General features: G+C 45.7%; 2 protein-coding genes across 3 annotated transcripts; both read left to right on the top strand.

The window, feature by feature from the left end:
* Window positions 1–2,391: 2,391 nt before the first annotated feature.
* Window positions 2,392–11,769, top strand: LOC119174316 (sulfotransferase 1C4). 2 transcript variants are annotated; one of them, XM_037425168.2, is made up of 2 exons: window positions 2,392–2,596; window positions 10,502–11,769. In XM_037425168.2, exon 2 carries the CDS (start codon window positions 10,573–10,575, stop codon window positions 11,524–11,526), a length of 954 nt encoding a protein of 317 aa, XP_037281065.2. In that variant the 5' UTR covers window positions 2,392–2,596; window positions 10,502–10,572; the 3' UTR covers window positions 11,527–11,769. The 2 variants fall into 2 exon arrangements, with proteins under 2 accessions (XP_037281065.2, XP_037281063.2); XM_037425166.2 differs by lacking the exon at window positions 2,392–2,596 and adding an exon at window positions 5,647–5,807.
* Window positions 11,770–18,456: 6,687 nt separating this feature from the next.
* On the top strand, window positions 18,457–25,740 carry LOC119174317 (sulfotransferase 4A1). Its single transcript, XM_037425169.2, has 2 exons — window positions 18,457–18,838; window positions 21,619–25,740. Exon 2 carries the CDS (start codon window positions 21,749–21,751, stop codon window positions 22,697–22,699), a length of 951 nt encoding a protein of 316 aa, XP_037281066.2. The 5' UTR covers window positions 18,457–18,838; window positions 21,619–21,748; the 3' UTR covers window positions 22,700–25,740.
* The last annotated feature ends 869 nt before the right edge of the window (window positions 25,741–26,609 follow it).

The following is a 26,609-nucleotide window of genomic DNA, read 5'->3' as shown; positions in this document are numbered from 1 at the left end:
TGGACCGATTATTGACATTCTTAAGTGTTCCGTCTTCTCTAAAAGCGCGTATAATCTTGGTGATCACTGTCTTCGACCTCCCAGTTCTTCGGGCGATTTCTTTCTGCGAAACACCCTCCACAAAAAGTGTGGTGATGTATCGCCGATCTTCAATGGGAACACGAGGCGCCATTTCAGTGGCTAACAGACCTTTGTCCGGCGCTCGACATTTCTACATGTTTAACAAGTATACCGCTAGCCACTGATGAAAATCCCGAACGCATGACGGACGGGTGAAGATGAGAGAATGGCGTGACAGCAGTATTCTAGTCGAACAACTGAAAATCAGCTAATCAACTGCGTAGATAAATCTACGGTCGCGCGGCGCACCTCTGGCTGGCTTTTGATAAATATAGTTTTTAATCGGCGCATCAGTGGAGCTTGGTGTGCCATGCAGTCGTTTCTTGAGAAACATGTGTTCACTAACAGGAAATTTCTTAAACACCTAATGCCGTATTGAGTTGTCATTAAGTAGAGTGAACCTGTTGCATCACGTGCGTGGTCACGCTCAGACACTCATCGGCAGGTTTTCCGACTGGATACCAAACGATGCCAGTCCTCAAAACTATTAGCTGTAATCACGCTTCTTCGGAGCTGGCGATATCCTAGAGCGTAAAAATCACAACGCGGTTTGCTAGCCTACGCTGGGGTAATAAGAAAGGGGAGTATTAATGTGAGAGACAGAGGACAGGGAAAAGAAAGAGACAAAAAATTGTCAGTCAGTGGGGTGACGCGTATGCAGTGGTGACACTACACAAAAGTTAAAGGCATTCACATAGGCATGTATTTCTCAAAAAGTTTTGACTGCCTTTTGAGCCGACGGAAGAGGAGAACGGTTCTCCTGCAGCATCTGCACAGAGAATGGCCGATCGTCCAATGGCCGCAATGCACCAGAAAGCTTTTGTCTCTCGGAAGCAAATCGAGGGCAACGGCATAGCAGATGGTCTATGTCTTCTTCGGTGCCACAGATGTCGCATTCCGCACTGTCGTTCAATACAATGACGGTTGTATGTGCTTTTGTAAAGGCAACACCCAACCAAAGGTGACAAAGAAGCGAAGCTTCACGTCGACGAAGTCCGTATGGAGGTCGAAGTTCCAATCAGTTTAAAAAAACAGTGGCACATGCCCGGGGCAGTGTATGAGCCACTGGTATGGTGGTATGTGCCACAGGTGTTATGTCTGCCCAGGAATGGCGAGAACACGCATGGGTGATTTTAGCGCTTAATCATTAAGAAAAAGCGGACATCGGCAGCGTTTACCACACGAATGCAAAAAATAAATGTCATTTCCATGTCAAAGAATTGAACCCATTCTGTGTGCCAATCAAGTATTCCACCACAGAGCCACGCCAGATCTCGGAACTACCTTTCAAATAGACTCTATAGTGTTCGTGAAACGCCAATTGTGGTTGCTGCACTGGATTTCCAATTACATAAGCATTACATATCTACTCCTACCATAGAGCTGTCACTTCGGGCTTACATCAGTTGTAGTCAGGTGTCGCACGAGAATAATTGTCATCTATCTTGCGCTCCTTTCCGTGCACTATACCGCCGCGTGCCCGACACGTTCAGGTAATGATCAGCATACGCGTTATCAGCGTGGTATAGAGTCCTTGATAGGAAAAGTGCTAGCGCTGAGTTTTCAAGAAAGGAAGCGCTAGCAACCTGATTGATATGTGGGGTTTGACGTCCCAAAACCACCATATGATTATGAGAGACGCCGTAGTGGAGGGCTCCAGAAATTTCGACCACCTGGGGTTCTTTAACGTGCACCCAAATCTGAGCACACGGGCCTACAACATTTCCGCCTTCATCGGAAATGCAGTCGCCGCAGCCGGGATCCGAACCCGCGACCTGCGGGTCAGCAGCCGAGTACCTTAGCCACATAGACCACCGCGGCGGGGCAAGCGCTAGCAATCTGAATGATGAATATTGTTGTGAAAAAAAAAGCCACCTTCTTTACTCAATATTTTAGAGGGTATCGTATAATTAAATAACATTAAAATCAAGTGTCTTGATAACTAGAACATTGACACGATTTTGAGACATATCGTAGTGACGAACCGCTGATTATTTCGTATCACCCGATGTTCTCCTACATGCGCTCAAATCTTGTAGTTATAGTCATGTTGTTGCATTTCGCTCTGCTCCCCCCCTTCCCGTCCCCCTTGAAACAGATATATATGTATAGGGTGAGGCTTTTCTAAGCGAGCAGTTTTCCCGTAACTGCTTGCGTTAGCAGCGATAATTCGCGGTTGCTGTATCTCGCTATCGGATGGGAGGGGGGCTCTACCTGCGGGCGCGTGCTGAATGACGCCACTTGCCTCGTAATTGCATACGCATGCTCACGTTATTCAAGCCGAAAGAAAGCAGCTGCTCGAGCGACATACATACACCTGCACCACGGGGAAAATATACGTTTATACCGTGTCGTACTTAACGCGCGGACGACAAGTCCGGGCATCTCGTGTGACGATTGCGCGCCGAGAGTTGCAGGTATACGTACGGGTTCGGCCGCTTTTCTGGTAAAACCCGGCTCTTTCGAACCCTTCAAGGTGAGTACAGGTGCCTTACGGACCATTACCAACTTCGCTAGCAATACCGAGGTTAGGTGGTCAGCCTATTACAAGAATAGTGACTTAATTACTACGAGAGGTGGGTCAGTATTTGAAATCGGGCAGCTTTAGAAAAGCGTGCGCAAAGTTTTCTGTTATATAGCATTTGTTGCCGCAGTGCAGTATGCACGCTCCTGTGCGGGTTTGCGCCTTGCGGGTTCCTGTTAAATATCGTAAATAGGTAGTTTTAGAATACCGTTGGCAAGCACTGCGGGCGTTACGGGCGTATAGCGGGCGCCATGTGAGCTTTAAAATAGCGTTTGTCGTGCTGCGAACCGCAACGCACGATCGCAGCGACACCGTAGCCTCGAATCCAGTGTTTGCGGGCCACAAGTGGGCCGCGATTGCCGCACGCTATTTCGGATTTCCTGCGCGCCGGCCGCGAACGCGAACGCAGACTGGCGTTACGACGCATGCGCAGTGGCGGTGACCGCACCGCAAGGGCTCGCGGTGGGCTATTCTAAAGCTTCCTAATAGCGGGTGACCACAACGAATGCCATCTTTGCGTATACGCTATTCTAAAAGCGCCTATTATCAAATAGCTGATCGAAAATCGTTGCATTCGCCTAAGTATACTCGAGTCGAACAATGCATATTAGAAATACCGAATATATTTTGAATAATAAGTCCTAATGAAAAACCCCAGAAAAGAATAACACGTTCGAACAGAGAGGTACTGCGTTTCTTGTTTTAACCGTATAGTTAGTACCAAGCTGCATGCAGCCTGTGGTATTAGCCGTGTGTTCATTTCAAGATGAAGGCATTTCTGCTTAAAGCATCGCCAAAGCGACATAGTCGTCAATCCCCCGTCTACATCGTGACATTCATGACGATGTTGACTCATGATTATTATTTATCTATATATCAGTTTCCTTTAAGTGCTGTTGACAATGTGGCACCTAGAATACTAAATCCAAATATACGCAAGAGTCAAGGGATGGTGGAAGCTTGTGATAAAGAAATTCAACGGGAGGCGGGCTGGAGCTAACGTCCCGACAAGTGTTCTTGTCCCCATCAAACCTGCAACAGTCACTTGCAACTCTGAAGTTGATCAGTCCGCTTATGAAATATCGGCACAAAATCCGTTCTCGAAGGGTAAAGCCACTGGGTATTTCAAGACGCAGTTACAAAATATTTCTAAGTGTTTAGTTGTTGTTGCATGCAAGCTTGCCTCAGTTTTCACAATGGTGCTATGGGTTTACTTATTCATTGGTTAAACGTAATCGCAATGTTTTTTTTGTTTAATATAGTGAGCATTTGCTTTCAGTTAAACGTTGTAGAATTTTCGAGCTCTGTAGACGATGGTCACTTTACCATTCTAAACCTGCTGTGAAAAAAACTTTCTTTAGCATTCGAATGGTCTTGGAATTGGTGTCATCCCGGTTCAATTTGTGTTCGATTCGGTTCTGAAATTCACATTTCGCACACCCTTACATCTTTATTTTGTTTCATGTTTGTTTTGTTGTTCTTGTTGTTTCGCCTCTTCGGTCGCCTTGCCACATTCTTTGCTTTTGCAAGAAGTGCTTTTGGAAACTTCTCGGCCCATTGTTCTTATCGTTCACGCGTGAGCCTTCGCTCCGGATAAACGCCACGATAGCGCTATCTGTCTTCAGTTATCGTCCCGATATGTGCTTAACGTGGAGTGCTCCACTTGTAAGACACGAACCGCGTGAGTATACTAAACTTCTTCTGAGGTAAAAGTTCTCGCGGTCGATTTTCTCTGACAAATGCGTGTCTGTGCACGCTGCGATTGATATAAGAAGGTTGTGGGGGTTTCGCATGCCCAAACAAAGATTGGATTGTGAGGAACGTCCAGTGCCAAGTTTCGAACGTGGACCTTGCCTCTACAGAGGGGACGAAGGTGTGAAAAAAGCAAGTATGACGCACGAAGAGACGGCGGCATCAGTGTACCAGCGGAAAAAAAAATTTTCGCGTGATCGATACACTTTCTACCAAATTCAAAACCTCTCTGGATCTTTTTACGAAGGTTCAGGGGGGGGGGAAGGGGTGTAGTTAAGGAGAGCCTGAAAAATCTCGTGACGAGATTGTGCTAACCCATTTAGTGCTCGATAACTAACATGCAAATCAAGACACTTTGTGTATAGTGTAGTGACAAAGAATACGGTTTTAAACCGGTTGATAAATGTTTTGAACTGCCATAAGCGTTCTGGGTCGTGTGCGTATTTTTTTAAAAAAAAGGCGGACAAGCTTAATTTCAGAACCTGAACCAGCATGGACCCATGTGAAAGGATTCTACCCTTCAATGCATGGAACAAACATGGCAAACAAGTCGTTGTCCTCATTATAAAATTTATACATTTTTTTCGCATGGAAACTGATGGTGTCCATATTCGGCACCCAACAGTATACGGAGGGGTGCGGGACAGGTTGGCAGCGATCGTGGGCGAACATGCCCGAGTGTCGTGGTAGACAGAAAGCCTGTTAAAGTGCATTCTTCTGAGGTTGGAAGTTTCGCGAGATTGAAGCATAGCAAATTGACACGCTCCACACTCAAAATTCGCGAGTGGCATACGTTTGCCAGAAAGCTGCAACAATCCTTATATTGTGTCGTATTGACAAAGGCATGCGCTCTGGGGGCTGCAGGAAAGTGCAAATTCCGCCCATTACATTCACAAATAAGAGAGGGGAACGCAAAATCTGCCCCATATATTTATATAATTTGGAAGGGGGCTCTGAGAAGACCCTTTGCCCTCCACCCCACCCGACTCTGAAGGGAAACGCTGCGCACATTTGGGTATATGTGCGCTTAAAAAATCGCAGCGAATCGCATTCCTTGCTTTTATGGTGCATGCTTTCGCTGTTGTCGAGGAAAAGAATCGCGCAATAAGGTAGCCGTCGGCCCGTACGTTCCGAACCGCCGACCGCGTTTACAGACCCTCTCGCACGCGTCGGCTTGCAGGCACCATTTTCTAGACGGCGGGCGAACGTGATTATCGCTTCGGAAGTGTGCACGGCCCTCGTTAAGGCGCGGTCTCGCTGGGCCCTTCTGGCGTTACCGCTCCGCCCGAGAGTTTCTCGGGAGGTGACGCAGGTTTCCGCGACACACGATCCCGCCGTTACGAGGCAGTCGGGCGAGCTCAGCGTCGACGTTCGGCCGAACCGCCGAGGCAGTCCAGCGACGCTAACGGTGGTGAGTACAAGGACGCCCAGGTCCACTTCGCCGGCCACTCTGCTCTTTTCCGCGTCAGTGTCGCCGTAGGTGCATGCACCGTCTAGCAGGAGGTCCGCGTTAGCGGCAGGGAAACGTCAATACGTGGAGAATGTTTTTGCTTGCGGACGTGAAATCAATTCGAGTGGAGAAATTCGATGTTTTAGAACGAACAAACAGCGTGTGAAAGACGGAACACACGAAAGACACACAGGTACAGCGCTTAACTATCGAAATGGTTGACTTCAGCGCTGCGTCTATCTGTAGTTTCCTGGGTGCCGGGTTTTTCGCACCGTTTAAGCTTTTGTAAGCATGCACGAACTCGAGATCCGCTACAGCTAAATGCGCTCGGTTCAAATCGACGCGCTTTGGTCACAAAGGGCTCCTAGGTGGGAAGTTTTGACTGCATACGACATCATTAGTGAAAGTCCCCATCGAAATCTTTGTCCATGCCGTCATGTCGCATCCAAATTTTTCACCACTGGCATGTAGAAGTGCATTAAGTAATGTTTCCTTGTGCGCCATGTGCTATAATATCTCGACTTTATTTGTCCGAACTACAGAAAGTACAAGGCACTTCAAAGAAACATGCATGTAGAATTTTTTTTACTTGGCTTAAAGAGAGTTGATCATGTTTGAACGAGTAGGCCATTGCCACATTTATTTTAAGTAATCTTTCGTTTGATCCTTATCAAAAGTTAATATCGCGTTTTTCAGGTCAGACGTATATTGGTCACTTTTCTTTCCTTGCATTTTTAAACAAGCACGTTTATGGTGCGATTCTGGCGGCGAAAGATTTACCATGAAAGCTTTATCAGCGCGTTTATGAGCCATGATTTAACTGAATGACGATGGCAGATGCCGCTAAACCTTGGCACGTCATAACTACAAACAAGTAAAAGGGGCCTGGAACAATTGGCAGCGTTGGTCTTTGTCTGCAACTGTATTTCGTTTCCCTTCGCTTATATAGTTTCTCTGATATCGTTGGTAGGGTGATTTCACGTCAACAGTGCGACCCATTAGGAGCCATTCCTTTAGCGCTTGCTTTCTAGAAAAGTGTGAAACATAACTCTGTCGCGGTGAACTGATGCGCGGCTCTCCCGAAGTTGATTCACGCCCGCCGTGGTGAGACAGTGTTAAGAGACTCGGCTGCTGACTCGAATGACACGGGTTCCATTGCAACCGTGGTGGTCGCATTTCAATGTAGGTGAAACGGTAAAGGCATGTGTGCTGTGCGATTCCCGGGGCTTGTTAAAGAACAGCAGATGGTCGAAATTTTATGGCGTCTCTCGTAATTATACCATGGTGTTCGGGCGTCAACCCCCAGATATCGTTATTTCCATTGAAGTGGAGGGATCTCACGGACTTTACTCTCAACCGGTCCGCTTTTTCATGCAAATGAATTCTGTGGAATCCCAAAAGGTGGCGGAAGGGTCAAGAAAATTAAAACAAGTACTGGTTTGTGTCACGAGGCCCCAAGAGAGAGAAATAGAATAAAATGAGAGAAAGGCAGAGAGGTTAACCAGAATTGTAGCATCCGGTTTGCTATCCTGACATAAGCGGAGGGGAAATGGCGAGCACGGATGAGAAGGACAGTGAAGAGAAAAGTACTAGCGCGAAAAAAAAAATTCAGATGAGCGGGGGCGCTCTAGCGTATTCAATGGGCCACTACCACGCAAGAAGTTCAATAATGCCTTGACTGGTTTTCTTTGCGAGGAAAATTGTATCGGCGTTCAAACACTGACTGTCTGACTTTTTTGCGAGAACCCACAAAAAAAAATAGATCGGTACTAATTCCTTACGAAGATAAACCTTCTTTGTTGCCGCCAAATTTGTCCTGGTCTCTGGATGAATATTTCGGCAACTATGAAGGTCTTTTTCTATAAGGAATCCGTACGAATTTCACTTTGGCTTCGTGCTACAAACCGGCGGTGGAAAACTTTCCTTTTTTTTGTACCACCGCTTTTTGCGCGGCAATTTTTGTTTATTTCGAAGCTTGTGTAACATTGAAAAACATTGCAATGTATATATATACAAAAAAGGCAAGTGGGTGAGGGGTAGACAGAAAGGTGGACAGATGTGATTAAAAAGCGTGTGGTTATAAAGTGGCAACAGCAAGCACAGTACCGAGTTGACTTGCGAAACATGGAAGATGCCTTTGCTTGTCTTGCAGTGGGCGTAGTCATCCAAATTATATATATATATATATATATATATATATATATATATATATATATATAATTTGGATGACTACGCCCACTGCAAGACAAGCAAAGGCATCTTCCATGTTTCGCAAGTCAACTCGGTACTGTGCTTGCTGTTGCCACTTTATAACCACACGCTTTTTAATCACATCTGTCCACCTTTCTGTCCACCCCTCACCCACTTGCCTTTTTTTGGGAATCCGGTCAATTACCCTTAATGACCAACGTTTATACTGTCTACGTGCTACATGCCTGGCCCATGCCCATTTATTCTTCTCGATTTCAACTATAATATCCTAAATCCCGAATCGTTCCCTGACCCACTCTGTTCTCTTTTTGTCCCTTAAGGTTACACCTGTGATTTCAATATATAATGCGTGTGCGCGCATGTGTATTATATGCACATTCCGGTAGGCGTTCACTGTCTATGAAACACACAGCTCTGTCTGCGAAACTGCTCGTGCAAGCGCATGCACTCAACTTGCGTTGTTGTGCGCTCTCGTTCTCTGCCATCCACCCCTTAACTGAGCTCCACCCCTCATGCATCACATCTGTAACCATATTAATTACCAAACTTCGCGGGCTACATCTGACGGCTACGGTTTGGTCTAAGAATAACGTGCATATATTCGCCCTGCCGTCGAATAACGCTCTGTTCGTTCGGTGTTTTGCTTGCGGGTTTGTTATGGAATCATCGTGGCGTGCCATTTTAGCGCTGTTGCGGATGTCGTTCTCAAAATCTGCATGCTGGCTGCGTATTGCACACTTCGTGGCTAGCGCTATTTCGCACGCATCGCGTGTCGTGGGCGAACTACGCTGAAAAGACGTCAACGTACGTGATTTCGTTCTATTTTGTTCAAAGAACTTTAAAATTGGCGTACGCCGATTCTAAAGTTCTTTGAGGGGATTATAAAAAGGACAACGGAAAAGGAAGCGCACTAATGCAAGCAGAATTCCCTTCCTCGCCCATTGTCCCCTCTCCCACTGTTTAACACAATGCAGTGGTGGTCTAATTGGTTTGAACCCATAGTGACATTTTAGTGTGAAACGACAAGCCAAAAATGAAGACAGCATGAAGAACTACTCTCAAGTGACATCAATTGTTGCGTCACTTGATTCTTTAGCTTATACCGACCAGATACCAGAAGCGTATACGCACAATTTCGCATTAAAAAAGAACGTTCGGTGCTAAACAAGGTTCAACTAGGAATACTAATGCACTGCGAACCCAGTAATGATAGTTGAGAGCATAACGGTTGGTCCTGCCTTTTTTGTGTGTGTTATTGTTTCGAGCTTTAAAAAAAGCCCTTTGGCCTCGCAATCATGTTTGTTAAACTTGGATTACCAACCACGGTGTATGAATAAGTTTAACTAACTAATGCAATCTCGAAACTTGGCTCAAAGAAAACCTATGGCTCCGTCCTAGGCCCTTCACGTTTATTTGGTAGGTGGCTGGCGGATCGAGCAGTATTACTTTAGGCCACCTGTTTTTAAAAAATTGCTGCTATGATATATAGGCCAAAGAGCGAAGTGGCTCGGACAGCATGTGCCTACTCATGAAATGACGATTACGCAACCACAATTACCATGTCCCGGCCTCGCTTACAGAGAGAACAGTCAGCCACCGACGCATCTGTGCAAAGTCAATGCAGATGAAACAGCGGTTCAGCCGATGATACGTTTATATTTGCGAGGCTCTTCACGGTCAACTCCAAGCTACGATATGCAATAGTCTAGAGGTTTGCTGTAGTGTTCTGAAGAAAGAAACAAAATAAAACGTTGAGGGCTGTTGACGGCGTGCCCTAGAGCCTATGGTCATTCGAAGTCTGCAACTCGTAATTCACCTGTACTAATAATGAACTTGATAGAGTTGCGAACAGAAATGGGGGTCCGGCTTTCACGAAGCCTATTGCGCAATTCACTTGTTTCGAATGTATTTCATTCGTGCAGTGTAACTTTTTGTTGTGCATTGTCGGTAGGTACTATTAGTATTAATATGTACTGAATGTATTCGTGTTCTTATATACACCGTACCTAAATGACTGACATTCTTTTAGTACGGGTATTTAACCTTGCGACAGCCCATGTACTAGGAACTCTTATACTCTAAAAAGCCCACTGTCATTACTGCCCATAAGTGCCCGCCACTCTAACCCCATCAAGCTGTCAGCTTACATTTTTTTTTTGCCAGGAAGTCCTTTCTTTCTCGGATTTGTTGAACCTAGAATGATGAAAGTTTATTGTCGCTAAAATACATTACCTCCCATATAGACCACCTAGAACACTATAAGGCAGCGAAAGAGACCATTGGCAAAAATATAAGAGATTTAGAACCTAGGCTGTACTATAGGTACAAATTTGAAAATATCGGAAACAACTTTTAATAAAATATCGTACGCTATAACAAAACTCTTTATTTAGTTTTTTATCTGGACTTCTACTGAATAAGCTGTTTGTGCTTCCCACACGCAGGCAAACCGGGCAGCAGCGCAGGTGTACCTCCCCATCGAAATTCACACGCGAACGTTCCTGACCAGTCCGACATGCCCGTCGTCGACGTCCGCATCCCCAATGGCCCACTGTACCAGGACATGGACGGCGTCCTAAGGCTGAGCCGAAACTTCACGGTCGAAATGCTGCGCTCTGCGCTCAACTACAAGCCTCAGCCGGACGACAAGTTCGTCGTCACCTTTCCCAAGTGCGGAACGACGTGGACTCAGCACATCGCCTTCCTGATCTTCAACAAGGGCGTGCCTCCGTCCAGTGGGCTAGAATTCTTTCACAGAAGCCCCTTCATCGAGATGATCGGCGCCAGCAGCGTGACGGACATGACGCGACCAGGAGTGATCAAGACCCACCTACCGTACCATCTGATGCCCATGCATCCACAGGCCAAGTACCTCTACGTCTGCCGCAATCCTAAGGACACCTGCGTGTCCATGTACTACCACACGAAGGGTTTCACCGGATACGATTTTGCGGACGGTAAGTTCGACGACTTCTTCGAGGTCTTCGTCACCGGCCAGACTGACTACGGGGACTACTTCGATCACGTCCTGGGTTGGTATGAGCACCGCAACGACCCAAACGTCCTCTTCCTGCACTACGAGGACATGAAGGCAGAGCCGCGAGATGGGGTGCTTCGAATCGCCGAGTTCTTCGACAAGACGTACCACAAGCTGTTGCTGGAAAACGAGGACATACTGCAGAATGTGATCAAGTACAGCGACGTCAAGTCTATGCAGGACTACGCCTCGCGGAACTTCACAAACTTCTTCACGAAACAGATTGAGAAAGAGGCACCCGATGGTCTCAGGGTCTTCCACGAGGTGTCGCAGAAGAATCCTTCCACTGCTAGCTTCATTCGTAAGGGTATCGTCGGTGACTGGAAAAATCATTTTTCTCCAGAACAAAACGCAAGGCTGGAAAAGAAGATTCTAGAGCGACTGTCTAATACAGACTTGGCTGACACGTGGCGAAAACACGCTGTCATGTGATCGACTCTCTGCATAACTTCTCTTCATATTGTACAACCTTTATTCACCTTGTCAAACTAGGACGGCCGAGCTTACTTTCAGAAACACCCTTTTCTTGTACTCGTAAGTACGCTGTAAATCGAGAATACGTTTTCTGTTTTCCAGCAATTGTGATTGTGCTACTCGAAACGTGCATTAGCTTTGTCTTGAGGTTTGTACACATACTGCAAATGTGATATAATAAATTTCTGATATTGGACAATAGTTAATGCTTATAATCTGTAATCATACATATGCTGAAAAGAAATGGTGTTTCTTGTGTCAGTGCGTCCTTTCATCTTTGGTTCTTGATAGCTCATGCAGCTATATTTCAAGTAACAGTTCACGAAAAGGTGGACCACTGAAAAGGTAAAAAATGCTGGTAAGGTAGATACTGCAGGTGGTGTCGCTGTCCAGCGGCATCCTATATACAAAAAACTTTTATAACGCAAGTTGCACCTTTATTTAGGCATTATTTTGTGTATATTAAGCAAAATGGAGCTTGTTAGCCCATATCAAAAAATTAAAAACGATATGAAACTCTGTGGTATTTAAAACACCCGTGATTCCCTGATTTACTACCCTTAGGAGCTGCTATCAGAAGGCTGTAGTACGTAAAAAATTTGTCAATAAGCGGAACCAGATGAAGATTGGGATACTTCCGAAGTGTTTCTTTTTGTCTTTTGGCACAAGATTAATTTCTTTAGTAGCTTATCAGGTGACAAACTGGTTCTATGAGTAACAGATTTCGGTGCAGACAGCGGCTTCGTTCGCCGAAAACCTGGGCATCGGTGAGGGCACAGAAACAGGTGTTTCCACAAATCCATCCTTGGAATAAGCGCCCGATTACACACGTACTTGTTTGCGCCGTTTCTCAATACCTCATGCTCGATTTGGGTTTGTTGGCGACTACCCGTTTCTGGTGTAGAAGTCTGGTCTTCTATGAAGGTCACCTTGCCATTCATCTTTGCCACATTTCATCTAGTCTTTTATTGCTGCATTGCGTTGCTACACGCATCATTGCCGTCCCAAGTAAGTGTTGCGTAGCTAGGCACGTAATAAGGTATTATTTATTTTTTATTTTTTTATTTTTTTATTTATTTATTTATTTATTATCAAATACTGCGGACAAGTAGTACGAGGCGACAAGGCATAATATGGTACAATGGTGAACATATCGGGAAAAAAATAAAAGCACAAAGGAAACAGAAAACATTAACACAGAACTAAAGTTAATATGTCTGGCGAAACGCTATAAAAATAAATAATAATCAGCATTATGATGTAGCTTCGACTATACAATTAAATTCAATTATTATACGAGGTAAATATAATTGTTTGTTCTGGCAAAGTAATGCATTGATGCACCTTGTCTATGGTGACAATTCCCGGCAGTAATAAAGAAAAAAAATCGCAGCTTATCAAAGCAATGAATGATAATGAGTTGGCGAAACTTTGGAGCCACATCGGTAAACCGTGAAGTCTCCGTAAATCCTGCTTACTCGATCGTCATGTAAAGACGCGACAACCACTTTGTGCGCCTTTCAGCGCCTCTTCGTCGGCTCTCAGCTCAGGATCGTCTTCCCGGGTCTTCCGCGCAGATTCGGCTTCGCGGACTCTCACTGCAGCGCGTGCTACAGCCGCTTTCCGAGCCCTCCACTCAGCCGTCTTCGTCGCTCGTACTCGAAGCAGCCCATGCCGGCGTAGATAGCAATTACAGAGGCGTAATTCTTACACGTTCGTTAACGTGGAACGTATGCGCGTGGAACGTATTCTGCGTTCGTTAACGTAAGTGCACCATACGAGCTGTAATTGCGAGTGCATACCGCAACCCATACAACGAGGTCGACTGATAGTCGAAGTGTCCCAACGCTCACTCATTCGGCTCATTTGAGTGTGACAAATGCTCTCTGGTGTGTCTCCGTTTCGTTTTTGTCGTATAAATAGGGAAGACTTCGTTACTGAGCAATTATTACTAACAGACATTTTTGTTTCTTTTTTAAAAATCTCAAAGCTGCAGTGAGTCCCTCGCATAAAGTACTTCAATTATCCCATTTGTCATAATCGCCATCTACACTGATAAAACGTTCACTAATTCCACTTTTTGAATGCTGTCCGCAATCAAGTCGTTAGTCATTTTAACATACCTGCCACTACGGAAGTAATTCTAAAGGCATCGCACAAATATTGCATTTTCCTAATTTTTGATTGTTTTAGACAGATTTGTTGGAACACCATGAATATAGTACACACACGCAAAATTGAAAGATGTCCCGAGAGGGCGGGGGGGGGGGGGGGGGGGGGGCTTCGAACCACGGCATGCAGCCGATATATAGAAAAGGCAGTACAGACCTATACTCACGTTTAACGAAACGTCGTTTGATAACAGGACCTGTGTGCACCGCATGCGTACCTCACATGTAACAATTCCGACCATTACTCCAGTACCCGAGCCGAAACGTCATTTTGTTGTTTCTTATTGAGCATTCTTTAGCAGCCGGTAACGCGTTTGCTTGAACCCTTTCTGAGCCAATACAGAGGAGTATCGCTGTCTATGGAAAAAGCGGCAATCTACCTGGCACCACCACATCTTTTTTTATCGTCAGCTCTGCCACTGATTCTGACTGAGGTGCTATTTTCTGAGGCACGTTATTACTCATCATCATCATCATCATCAGTCCGACTATGTCCACTGCAGAACAAAGGCATCTCCCATGTTCCGCCAGCCAACTCGGTCCTGTGCCCACTGCTGCCAATTTATACCCGCAACTTTAATTTATCTCATCTGCCCACCTAACCTTCTGCCTCCCCCTAACCCACTTGCCTTCTCTAGGAACCCAGTTAGTTACCCTTAATGACCAGTGGTTACCCTGTCTACGTGCTACATGCCCGGCCCATGTCCATTTCCTCTTCTTGATTTCAACTATGATATCTTTAACCCCGGTTTGTTCCCTAATCTACTCTTCTCTCTTCTTGTCTTAAAGTTACACCTACCAATTTTCTTTCCATTGCTCGCTGCGTCGTCCTCAATTTATTCTGAACCCTCTTTGTAAGTCTCCAGGTTTCTGCTCCGTAGCTAAGTGCCGGCAAGATACAGCTGTTATATACCTTCCTCTTAAAGGATAGGGGCAATCTACCTGTCATAATTTGAGAGTGCTCGCTAAACGCGCTCCACCCAATTCTTATTCTTCTAGTTGCTTCAGTTTCGTTTTCGGCTCCGAGGTTATTACCGGTCCCAAGCAGACATAGTCTTTTACAACTTCAGGTGCACTATTACCTACCTCGAAGCACTGTTTTCTTCCGAAGTTGTACATTACTTTCGTTTTTTACGTTATTTGTACGGGTGCGTTTTTAAGTGATATTCTTAAATACTCAGTCTTTATTCACTCTTTGAAATGGTAGCACAAACACGCATTTGCTTAAAGCATCTCCGAGCGATGTTTATAATGAAAGTTTAGCATAAGCCCACACCAAGTTATCACTAATACTCACAGAACTCTAATGCCCACGAAGATGTTACGTGAGTACAAGCAAATCCGTAGATTATATTGTGGACAGTATCCGCCTCTAATTCGTGGGATGTGCGTTTGCACTCGTGCAGCGGCAAGTTATTTCATCCTCCACGCTGGCTTCTCTTTGTTCCGTTTTGGTCCGCCGCGGTGGTCCAGTGGCTAAGGTACTCGGCTGCTGACACGCAGGTCGCGGGTTGGAATCCCGGCTGCGGCGGCTGCATTCCCGATGGAGGCAGAAATGCTGTAGGCCCGTGTGCTCAGATTTGGGTGCACGTTAAAGAACCCCAGGTGGTCGAAATTTCCGGAGCCCTCCACTACAGCGTCTCTCATAATCGCATCGTGGTTTCGGGACGTTGAACTCTACAAATAAATCCATCAATCAATCAATCTTCATCACGTTTGAGATAAAACTACAGATTATTTCTGCTACCCTGTGTTTGCATTCGCCAAAGCCGATGTCCTCGAAAGTAAAGAACTCAAAATACTTTTCTTTATTATTCGCTAAGCGTTTTGGTCATATATGTCTTCGACTACCCTCTGAGGCAGAAGCTCAAAAAATTCGGAAGCTTCAAGAGAAAAAAAGTTTTTCGACATGGTTTGTCACTGGTCGTGTTCAAGAGTCTTTCATCAGATTCGTCGATGTTATTTTACTAGCTTTAGGATCGTCTCGTATTCCCTCTTACAGATAATCCTACCACAGTAACTTCTCCTCTCTGTGTGAATGTATGCTTTGTACGGTATACTCGCGGATTGAAATAGTACAACATCAGGTTACGTAGCACGCGCATCATTTTGTTTCCACAGTATTCAACTCTGATTATATCGGCGTGATTTTAACTAGGACGCGTAGATCATAATAGACATCATATCTAGAGACCAGATTCGTCTTCACATGGCGTAGTTATTTTGAGTAATTGCGCATACCACTCGTTACACTAAAAAAAAAACTTATGTCACCTTTAAATCTCTGAGTATTGTACCTACCCAGGCGGTGTTCTTCAACATTAGACTGTGCTCAAGCTATAAGTATTCAATATTGGCAAATATATATGTAGTCTATCGGCTGTAGTTAATATATACAGCCCATACCTATAGTTAACTGGCGCATTGTTTTTTTTAATTCTGAACATTTTCAGGCCACAAAATGTACGATATTATTGCCAGGCACGCAGTAGTACATAGGGGCACCGGAAATAACATTAATTCACGGGGGGCGCTATCCTGCTTCTAAATCTAAAAGCGCAAGCGGTCTTTTGTGTGTGTATGTGTGTGTTTGTGTGGTGTGTCTTCTTACTGCGTTTTGCCTCTCCTATATATTGTACCGGTGCACATCGGCGCTAGCTCTGTGCCAGTGAGAGGAAAGACGACGAAGTTCGTGTGTCACGCTCTCGGCCTCCTGTTTCCTGTGCTGCAGCTGTCTTGCTTGCCCTGGCGAGTTTCTTGCCGAAACTCCTCCGAAGAACACGCTTGTTACAATATATAAGTTGCCACCGTTTCCAGGAATTGAGCTTACGCTGAGCCACTAGACCTTTACATGCTGGATAGGCAAATCTTCTGATTTTATTTATTGGGAAATAATCTCCGCTCCCAAGTCACAAGCTGGTATAATTATATGCCCCTAAACTTGTTGTTTATTCACTTCACGTGTTACAAAATTTGGTATGTGGAGCTAGAGAAACAGCCGCGAGCACGCTATGAGCGTAGCAGTAACTCAAGTTTAACATGACACGCATGTTATGATCATCATGTTGAGACGTGTGATTTACCACTCCCACGTTGCAAGCTTGTATAAATGCCCCTAGACTCGTTCTTGTTTCACAGCGAAAGGTGTTATGAGACCACAACACAGGTCACGCGCGGCGCCGCAGTTGTCCGCCGCCGCCGCTGGTGTCCGAAACCACTATCGCACGAAATAAGAAAATAAAAGCTTGAATAAAAACATTAAAGACTTGTGGCATTAGACCCCGGGTCCACTGCGTGCCAGCCCAGTGTTCTACCGCTGAACCACGCCGGCGCTTGGGACTCGTTCTCAAACTTGCCTTCGGCAGGCGTGATGTCGAGAAAGGCGTTAATATGAGTAATAATGCGTTTTATAACAGCAAAGGCCCAACATGCTTCACACATCCCGCCGCGGTAGTCCAGTGGCTAAGGCACTCGGCTGCTGACCCGCAGGCCGCGGGATCGAATCCCGGCTGCGGCGGCTACATTTGCAATGGAGGCCGAAATGTTGTAGGCCCGTGCGCTCAGTTAAGGTGCACGTTAGGAACCCCAGGTGGTCAAAATTTCCGGAGTCCTCCACAACGGCATCTGTCATAATCATATGGTGGTTTTTGGACGCTAAACACCACATATCAATCAACATGCTTCACACAATTCACGTCGTGTAGCGAGTGTCGTCGAATGCTCCAACAAATAAAAAACTTGTTCTTCATCACCTATTAACTGTTGCACATACGCACTTTAGACGTAATTCTTCATCGTTGTCAGCCATTGCATTAAAAATAAAATTTGCACGAAATTCGTTGCAAGTGTTTAGCAGATACCACGCTTCTCTGAAGAATGGCGAACGATGACACAGTGACTGCCTGCCTATTACACTATGATTAATGGCGTAGTGGATACTCTGCAAATGTGTGTGCAGCGTCTACCCAAGGAGTGTTAAAAAATGCTCTTAAAGGCCACTCTTCTACTTTCGCCGTGACAGTGCGGCACGTTCAGCGCAAGCCTGACGGTTTTTTACCATGATAGCCATATTTTTCGTCGTCATGCTCATGCACATTAACCGTAGCAGCTTTTGGAAACGTAGTCGCGGTCACCGACCTCGTAGCCCGGCAGGATGATGCCCTAGGCCCACCGCGAATTGACGTCACAATGCATTGTCACTGCCTCTGCCCCCCCTCCCCATGGCTTCTTGCATGATCTGTGAGAGTTTTTGAAGAATCGACTTAACTCAGCAAATAGTAGTGAAAAAAAAAAAACGCGACGAAAATGAGACCAGTTTCTTTCCTGAAGGAATGTTTCGCCACTTGACGCCACGCCATTACCTTCCAATTTTTTTTTCGCATTTTAGTATTTTTTATGGCTGGGCGGAAGGAAGCCATCATGACGCCGACGCAATATATTTGCGCGCACGCTGCACAGCAATGCGGAACTCGGCCGTAGTAGGAGCACGCCACCCACCCTATAGGATAAAAAAAGAGAGCGCGAAAGAAAAGAGAGTGGGGGAGAGAGATCGTTACGAAGTTCTTCACTTTTTCCCTTTTCCTTCAATCGTCCTGGCTTTGCTTGAGCGGCTCTAAATATGGCTCCCACCGAGTTATAGAGCCAGCCGAAGCCATTTCCTCAAGCATGTTCGTTTGGCATTTTGCATACGCTACACCACCTTTCTCCCTTACTTTCTTAGCTCCGTGACTCAGACACCGATTGTTTTCCTGTACCCTTTCCCTTCTTGCTATACGTTCGGTCACAGTCTGATTATGACTTCTCACTTCCTTCACTACAGGGTTCCTCCTTCTTCTGCTCACCTTTCCCGTCTCGAAGAGTGCCCCTTTGCCGGAAAGCAAGCTAGGTAGGTCATCGCTCCGAGAGTGGCTCACTGACAAGACAGTGCGCAGTGCGTTAGAAGGAAGCTCACGTCGGCCTGTGCTTGACGGTTTCGCTGAGTGAGCGGCCGGCCATATACGTTGTTGTCCCAAACCAAAGGATACGAGTTTTAGCCCGGTGGATATACGTTATCGACAGTGCGCATCAAAAGGTGGAGCTGTGATTAGGATACACGTAAGGTAAGCGGCACGGACTCTATGAGAGTCAATACTATAAAACACAAGGAGCACGTGATTGACGGCAACGCACATATGTTACGCCATTACGAAACTTGACATCTGCCTTCGGTGTTGTTTGGATCAATGATATCTTTTGTCGGTCTCGCTTTTCGTTTAGGCTCCACGATCTGTCACGTCTTCAGAGGTGTCTATATCGTCCGAAAGTGGCAGTAGTTGTTGGGATTTTACGTCAGTAAACGACGATATGATTTTGATAGGTGGAGTACTCCGGAAGTTTCGACCAAGTCAGTTTCTTTAACGTGTACCTGAATCAATTAGACACGGGCCTCAATCGTTTGTGGGCCTCGTCGAAAATGCGGTCACCACGGCTGGGATTCGACCCCGCGACCTTTCAGTCAGCAGTCGAGCCCCACAGCTAACATGTCAGGTGAAAGTTAATGACGGTTATGGAAATCTGTCGAGCGGTGTGTGCGAGCACTGAAATGTGGCTTAGAGTTTCTGTGCCGTTCATGCGACAGCATTTGTTCATTCTTCCGTTCTTTAAGAAAAATTCACTTAACCAATGCATAGAAGTGCTGCAGACTTGCGCGTGTTGTCTTGTTATTCATCTCATTGCTCAATATTGCACTGCTGTAAATCCTGCTCTTTCTGCACGCAATATGAAAAATCGAGAATAACAGCGCCTAGAAAAATACATAAACGCCGTTATCTTCAAACTCGTAAACTACAGGCATCCAAAGGTGGTTTGGCAAATTATATGTAAAGCCAGAAGAAAACGAATGACTGAGAGCACGTTCAGCAGGCATTCTGAAATCATGACTGGTATAGATTGTCATTATCCCTCAAGAGGAAGGCCTATGACAGCTGCATTTTTCCGGTCTTACGTATACGAAGCAGAAACCTGGAGGCTCGCAAAGAGGGTTCAGCTTAAATTGAGAACGCCACAGCGAGTAATGGAAAGAAAAATGACAGGGGTAAGCTTGAAAGAAAAGAAGAGAGCAGAGTGGATCAGGGAACAAACCGTGGTCAATGGTGCTGAAATCAAGAAGAAGATACACATGGGCCGGGCACGTTGCGTGTAGGCAGGGTAACTGCTGGTCATTAAAGGTAACTGCCTGGATTCCCATAGAAGGCAAGCGGGTAAGAGACATAAAGTTAGGTAAACAGATGATATTTGGAAGTTTGCTGGTATAAAGTGGCAGGAGCAAGCGCAGAACCATGCTGACTGGCAGAACATGGGAGAGGCCTTTGTCCTGCAGTGGGCGTAGGGAGGATGATGATGATAATGTAAGGCTGGGAAGGCTACAGGCTGTGATGGTTCACGCAATTCTGCCTGGCACCATGGCGTCTACAGATCGTGGACGTTGTGACCAATAGCGCCAGTTACGTAAACGTGTCATTTAGTTGCGACATCGATGTAACTCCAAGGGTGCGCTAAACAAGAATCCACGCAACGTTACTAGCAATAGATTCAAACCACGCTGTTGTTTCGCATCGCCCACAATTTACGCACCTGCGATTTGATGCAACGTGCCACCTGGCAAGGCGCCAACGCGTTCGTGACGTGCTCCGTATTCTCACTGATTAAAATTTATGTACCATTTGGGGCAATTTGTTTGCAGTGTGTTCTCACACCTGGTTCATGCTTGAGTAAATATTCAACCGATCCTTACAAATTAACGATACTCTGCTGTGAAACAGTACACATTGCACCCTTTTTAGTACACGTCATACAAGGCAGTAGTAAACGTGAGTTCTCTCCTAATACTCTTTCACACGAGAGGAGGCTGCCACACTTTGCCGGCTGCAGACCCGAGCTTTCGCGAACCTCCACTTCTGGCATAAAATATACCCCAGTTGTTAGACCAATGCATGTCCGGGTTGTGACGCTATCCTCACAACCTTTCACGTTACCGTAGAGCGCACCCCCTCTCCACCCTCTAATCATTCAGTCCAACCATACGTCAGAGCAATAGGAAGAGACCCTTCACAACGGTGCCCCCGAGGACTGTCGGGTGGTTGTTCTGCGGGCCCGGGCTGTCTCAGAGGTTTCCATAGGTGTCCTGGAATAGGGACTTTCCCCGTTTTCTTCAAAAGTGCATAATAAAATGTTTTCATTATTCAAAAAGTTCAGGCAAATAACTAAGCACTCAGAAAGATTGCTTTTCAGTGAGCTGCAATACTCGAATCTTCCTATAAAATGGTCACATGTATCGTTATTTGCCAAGACTTTTGACACTACATGCGCCACATGCTAATGTAAAAGTGACAGCGGCAAGAAGGTAATTGAAAGAGTTTCCCGGTTAAAAACAAGCAGCTCTACGTCTACAAACAATGATCGATGTAGTAGTTCAAATTTTGACTTGAACAGGGTTTTCGCGCACACGTTGGGTCGTGTGGACACTTCACAAGATACGCGTCTCAAAATTGGCCTCAAAAGTTGTCTGTCTTTATTCCAGTGCTATATTTCCGTGCTCTGAGCAGCCTCGGGTTCAGTTATTATACTCTCAGAAAAACATAATGAACAAGTCATTGAACAATTTTTTGCTGCGTATGTAATTATCACGTGTACTGTAACTCCCTTCTAAGCGGCAAATTAACTTTATGTTACAGGGTCGTCTGTCACGCGACTTAGTTAAACGCTCAAGTGCTCAGTTAAACAGTTATATATACAATTTATATAGGTGGCAAACGACAGTCAAACGATTCTTTCCTTATATGCGAGAGTGTTAAACGTGAACACAAGAGGTATACAAGAGCACTTCTTTCTTCACCAACAGGAATCCGTTATTCAAGCATTTCAGCGCTGGTGGCGTTCGTGGACATTTGGACGTTCTGGGTCAACAAGAAATCCGTGATCTGCCGAAATCATCGTACAAGACTCCCGAGGAGTAAAAAAAGGGGGCCAATATGGAAGACGAGCGCGTGTTACCGCTCTACGAGTCTATCTCTGGACTCCGGCTCGCCAACTTCTACCCACCATACGCGGTCGCCTCGGGCCTTCAGTACAAGGCCAAGGACGGTGACGTCTTCCTCGTCACTTATCCCCAGTGTGGCACGCTGTGGATGCAGCAGATTCTCTACGTTCTGCTGCACGATGGGTCTTCACCCAAGGACGCCGCGAGCCTCTTCGGGACCTTTCCTTTGCTCGAGCTAGAGGGATCCGAAGCCGTAGAAGACGCCCCCAGGCCGCGGGTAATCACGTCGCATCTTCCGTACGACTTCATCCCGAAGTCCTTGCGGGCTAAGTACATCGTGCTCGTGCGCGACCCTCGCGACGTCTGCGCGGGCATGTATCGGCGTCTCCGAACGTACCCCGCATACGAGTTCAACGACGGCCAGTTGAGCGACTTCTTGGACCTCTTCTGTGGTGACGCCGTCGACTACCAGGGATACTTCACCCACTTGAGGTCCTGGTATGATCACCGGGATGACACCAACGTGTTCTGGCTGACCTACGAGGAACTGCATTCCCACTTTCAAGACACCGTGAAACGCCTGTCAGCGTTCCTGGGGGTGGAACACAAGCTGTTCAAGAGCAGAAGCGTGTTCAAAAAGTGCCAGGAGAAGAGCACGGTGTCTTACATGAAGTCGAAAACCAACAAATACATGGAAGAGTTTCTGTACATCCCGTTCGAGAACCTGGCGGCGGATATGAGGTACTCCGAAGGGGTCAAGTCCTTCCACGCATCGGTGCAGTGTGCAGGGTTCTTGGACGCAATGTCTAGTGTCCGCTGTGTGCGTAGCGGTAAAGTAGGCTCCTGGAAAGATGTCATCACAGCCGATGATGCCAAGAGAGTGGTTCACCGAACGGAACAGATAGGTCGTGACGTGGCGAACGCTGTCTTGTACAACAGGTGATATTGCAAGTTTATGCGCGTCGGTGAAATCCCAGCGAGTCCTGGGATAATTAAAGCGTTTTTTTTACAAGTTGACTCGTACTGAGTCTTATGCAAGATGCCGCAAACAGACCTATAATATTAGATCATAAAAGCTGAAACCAGCAGAGCGTTTCCGTACATGGTGAGAGTGAAAAATAATTTCGCAAACGTGCCCGATAGAAAATAGTTCGCAAGCTATCCTGTCATTATTGTTGTTAAGCAAGAACGGTATAAAGAAACTAGCTATGTTGATAAATTTCAGCAAATTAACTATAAAATTACAACCACTTTACTATTAGAAGTTATCGGAGAATTTCAGAAAATGGCATGAGCGATGTTCCGTTCGGGAGTAAATAGTTATTCCAAGATCAGGTACAAGCTCGTTGAATATATTAAAACCTCAGTAAGAGGTAAGAGCGCCTGATCTAATTTGAACATGAGAGCGATGGGCAACATGCACCTTGAGTCTCTATAAAATTGCTATCGCAATGAAAAAAAAATATCTTTTCAGTGCTTTTCTATAAGGCTGATGGTTTGCTCTCGGTTGCATCTCGCCGCATACACCAACGAGCCACGAGTGGTTTGAGCCACAAAGCAGCGCTGTTCATCTCCAGAAAAGTTTCTCACAGATGACGCGGAACCTAATCTTGAATCTATATTTTAGTTAACCCACTCCCTCCCCCTGCTTATACGGGGATGTGTAAAAAAAAGTCACAGCTTTGCCGCAAAGGCGAAGCAATGAACGCAATAGCAACAAATTGAAAGGTCACGCGCAGAATAGAAAGTACATCGAAACATGCCCCGCGTTTCTCACGCACAAATGACGCACGAAACGTACTCACAGATACGGATGCACGCGAATAAGCACCTTGTTTGTTACTTCGCTGTGTCTGAAAAGCGTGCGCTTTCCACAAACGGAGACAGCAATGATTGCAGTGACCTTTGTGCGCTCGGTAACAACAGTAGAATTATTCCAGGTAAAGCTCGAGAGCAGCCAAGACGTACCATTCTCCATTACTCGCCACCGCGAGATAAAGGCGCGCGAGGGAGCATTGCTCCCCTTTTCTAAGCCGGGCAAAGTACGCGCAGGAGATTAGGGCGAATGCCGCCGCTCGGTGTGGTGACGCTCGCTCACTCCTCCATCTTGCTGGTAATGCTGAAAACACAATTCCCCCAAGATGCTCGTGAGCAGCGGTAAGTGGCAGATATAAATACTTTGCCGTTTGAATAGCGAAGAACATGCTCCACGATGGCTCAGTGGTTAACGTCTTGCTGTAATGACACAAACTTCCCACGTTCGATTCCGCTCACTGGAGTGTTTTCCTTGTCTTTTTTTCTTTCTAGCATTTTCATGTATATGGATACGTATACATGTACAGTTAGTGATGGCGACGCCGACGCCGGTGGCAAAATCCAGCCTAGAGTGTCCATATAGTTGCTATCGCAATAAAAAAATATGTAGGCAAGATCAAATTTTAACGACACACGACGTGATATCGCACAAGAGCTCATTTCGCGAACTCCGGTGTCGCCGTCGGTTACCGGTGTCGGCGTCGTTGGTCGTCAGCGAAGAATCGTCGCATTCTGTTTGCGAATGTTCGAGATAGATGCGAATGAATGAATAATGAATCTCCTGTCGGAGTGAAAATCAAACCCAGGCCTTCTCTGTGGCAAGCAGGTGTTCCCCCATGAAGCCACGCCTTGTTTCTCGTTAGTCACGGCCGTCATTCGATTCAGGCCACGAAACAAGTTCTCCCAGCAATACATAAGTTTTGAAGTTTTGTATACGTATAGGCTTTGTCGCATGTATAAACTGGGCAAAATTAAGAATGATGAGTCTTTAATACAGCCAGCATCTTTACAGTAACATAATTGCTTTTATAAATTTCGTCGGACAGAACCTTGGATTGTCAACAAAAACACAACTGTATACGGTGACCAAATGCTACAGTATTGTTTACCGACTATTTCAAATCGGTAACATAAAGAAAATGGTCTCGATATATCCAATCTGTCGCTGAAAAGCGTACGTGACATATTCGTATGATTGCCTGTATTGCCTTAGGTTCACCTGTTCTTTTTGTTTTTTGCTGTCTTCATCACAACGGGTGTTTTTTCATTTGGTTTTCAAATGTTTACACAATACCTTTGTTCATTATTTCTTACCGTGTTTGCTTACTGTTTTTGCTGTTCTGTTCATGCATTAGGTATAGCGCATGCCTTGAAGTGCTGTAACTGCTCGGTGTGGGAGGTGGCCAGAATCTCCTCAAGCTGTTCAGTGCAGCTTTTTCGACTGATTGCCACGCAACCTTCTTGCGCAATAAACTTAATCCAATAATTCGAAATGAGCCACAAACATTTCAGATAAGCATAGACCGGAGTTGTCCGCACTGCTTGTAATAAACGCATCTGGCCTCTTTTTGCGCCTAGCCGCTTGTAGGATTCTCCAGTCATTCGTCACATTTTGGGGCTTTTTTTCATTTTCCCAGCAAAAAAAATTATTTTAGTCTTCCTCATGTTCATCAATAGCACGCTTCTTCTTCACTAATAGCGCGTTTGTCGATTGAAATGAGCAGTAGAGTGGTGAAGTCAAACATTTGCTGAGGCAACGAACAGGTATACTCTTAATCAATACTGGTATATGTGCAGTGAACCGAATAATGAATATCATGATTGATATGTGGGGTTTAACGTCCCAAAACCACTATATGATTATGAGAGACACCGTAGTGGAGGGCTTCGGAAATTTAGACCACCTGGGGTTCTTTAACACGCACCCAAATCTGAGCACACGGGCCCACAACATTTCCGCCTCCATCGGAAATGCAGCCGCCGCAGCCGGGATTCGAACCCGCGCCCTGCGGGTCAGCAGCCGAGTACCTTAGCTACTAGACCACCACGGCGGGGCGAATAATGAATATCATAGTGACAATTTTATTATTTATGTTGGCACTTTCTTTTTTCGTTGAGCATATTATCGATATGCAGTATAATAAAAATTATTTTTTCAACGAACCTTAATACTGAGTGACAATTTTTTTGTACTAAAGTAATTTAGGGATGCAAACATTTTTATATTTTTTGCATTTTTCGAGTTTCTTCACGGAAGTCACAACGCTTCTCTTGGGCTTCCATTTGACGGTGATTACTTGCTTGTTAACATATGAGAACTCTTGCATAGACTGTGAAGGGACATAATTACTCAGGCATGTCCGTGAGCGTTTTTCACTTCAATAGCTATAGTCCAAGTCCTGGCTCGTTGAGCTTGTACAACCTAGTTCTTTGGCCAACTAATTTGCCTGCATAACTCGTCATTTGCTTTGCGTCGAAATCTGCATGATGTATGACCACTGTGGACATTAAGACTGCTTCGTAAAAAAAAGTCCATGAAAAGGCCTTCTAGTGGGAAGTGTCTCCTTAAAAATTGCAACAGGCGTCACAGCATGTGAACCGAGTGGGGGGGGGGGGGGGGGGGCTAAATATGCCCTCAGATGGTGCAGCCACAAGTGGGCCATAGTTACCGGACTTAATTACGTAAACACTATTCACGCGATCTCTCACAAACTCTCGAAAGAGAAGGCCTCGCTAAACGTATACAGTACCCACGCATTGTACTAGGACAACTCAGCCTTGAAAACGCACATACTTTCGTCTTCCCCGTCTTCAACTAGGGTCACATTGGCGTATAATTTCCACTCGAGCGCTTAGATCAGAGACAGCAATATGTTCAGAGGCCAGATTCGTTGTGACGTGACGTGCTATCTCCACCAACTGCGAATAACAGTAGTCAAGCAAAAGATTTAATGGTTCAGTTGAATACGAGCCTATATGGTATTTTCCAGTGCTTTTACGGTTAGTCCGTTCGACAATGCCGGTATTCATACTCTATT

This window comes from Rhipicephalus microplus, chromosome 5, assembly GCF_043290135.1.
Source record: "Rhipicephalus microplus isolate Deutch F79 chromosome 5, USDA_Rmic, whole genome shotgun sequence".
NCBI lineage: Eukaryota > Metazoa > Arthropoda > Arachnida > Ixodida > Ixodidae > Rhipicephalus > Rhipicephalus microplus.
Note: the sequence above shows the minus strand (reverse complement) of the source record. Positions and strands in the feature narration are given on the sequence as shown.

Excerpts from the sequence above, each read along its gene's own strand:
- LOC119174317 (XM_037425169.2), top strand. The coding sequence starts at position 21,749 with ATGGAAGACGAGCGCGTGTTACCGCTCTACGAGTCTATCTCTGGACTC.
- LOC119174316 (XM_037425168.2), top strand. The coding sequence starts at position 10,573 with ATGCCCGTCGTCGACGTCCGCATCCCCAATGGCCCACTGTACCAGGAC.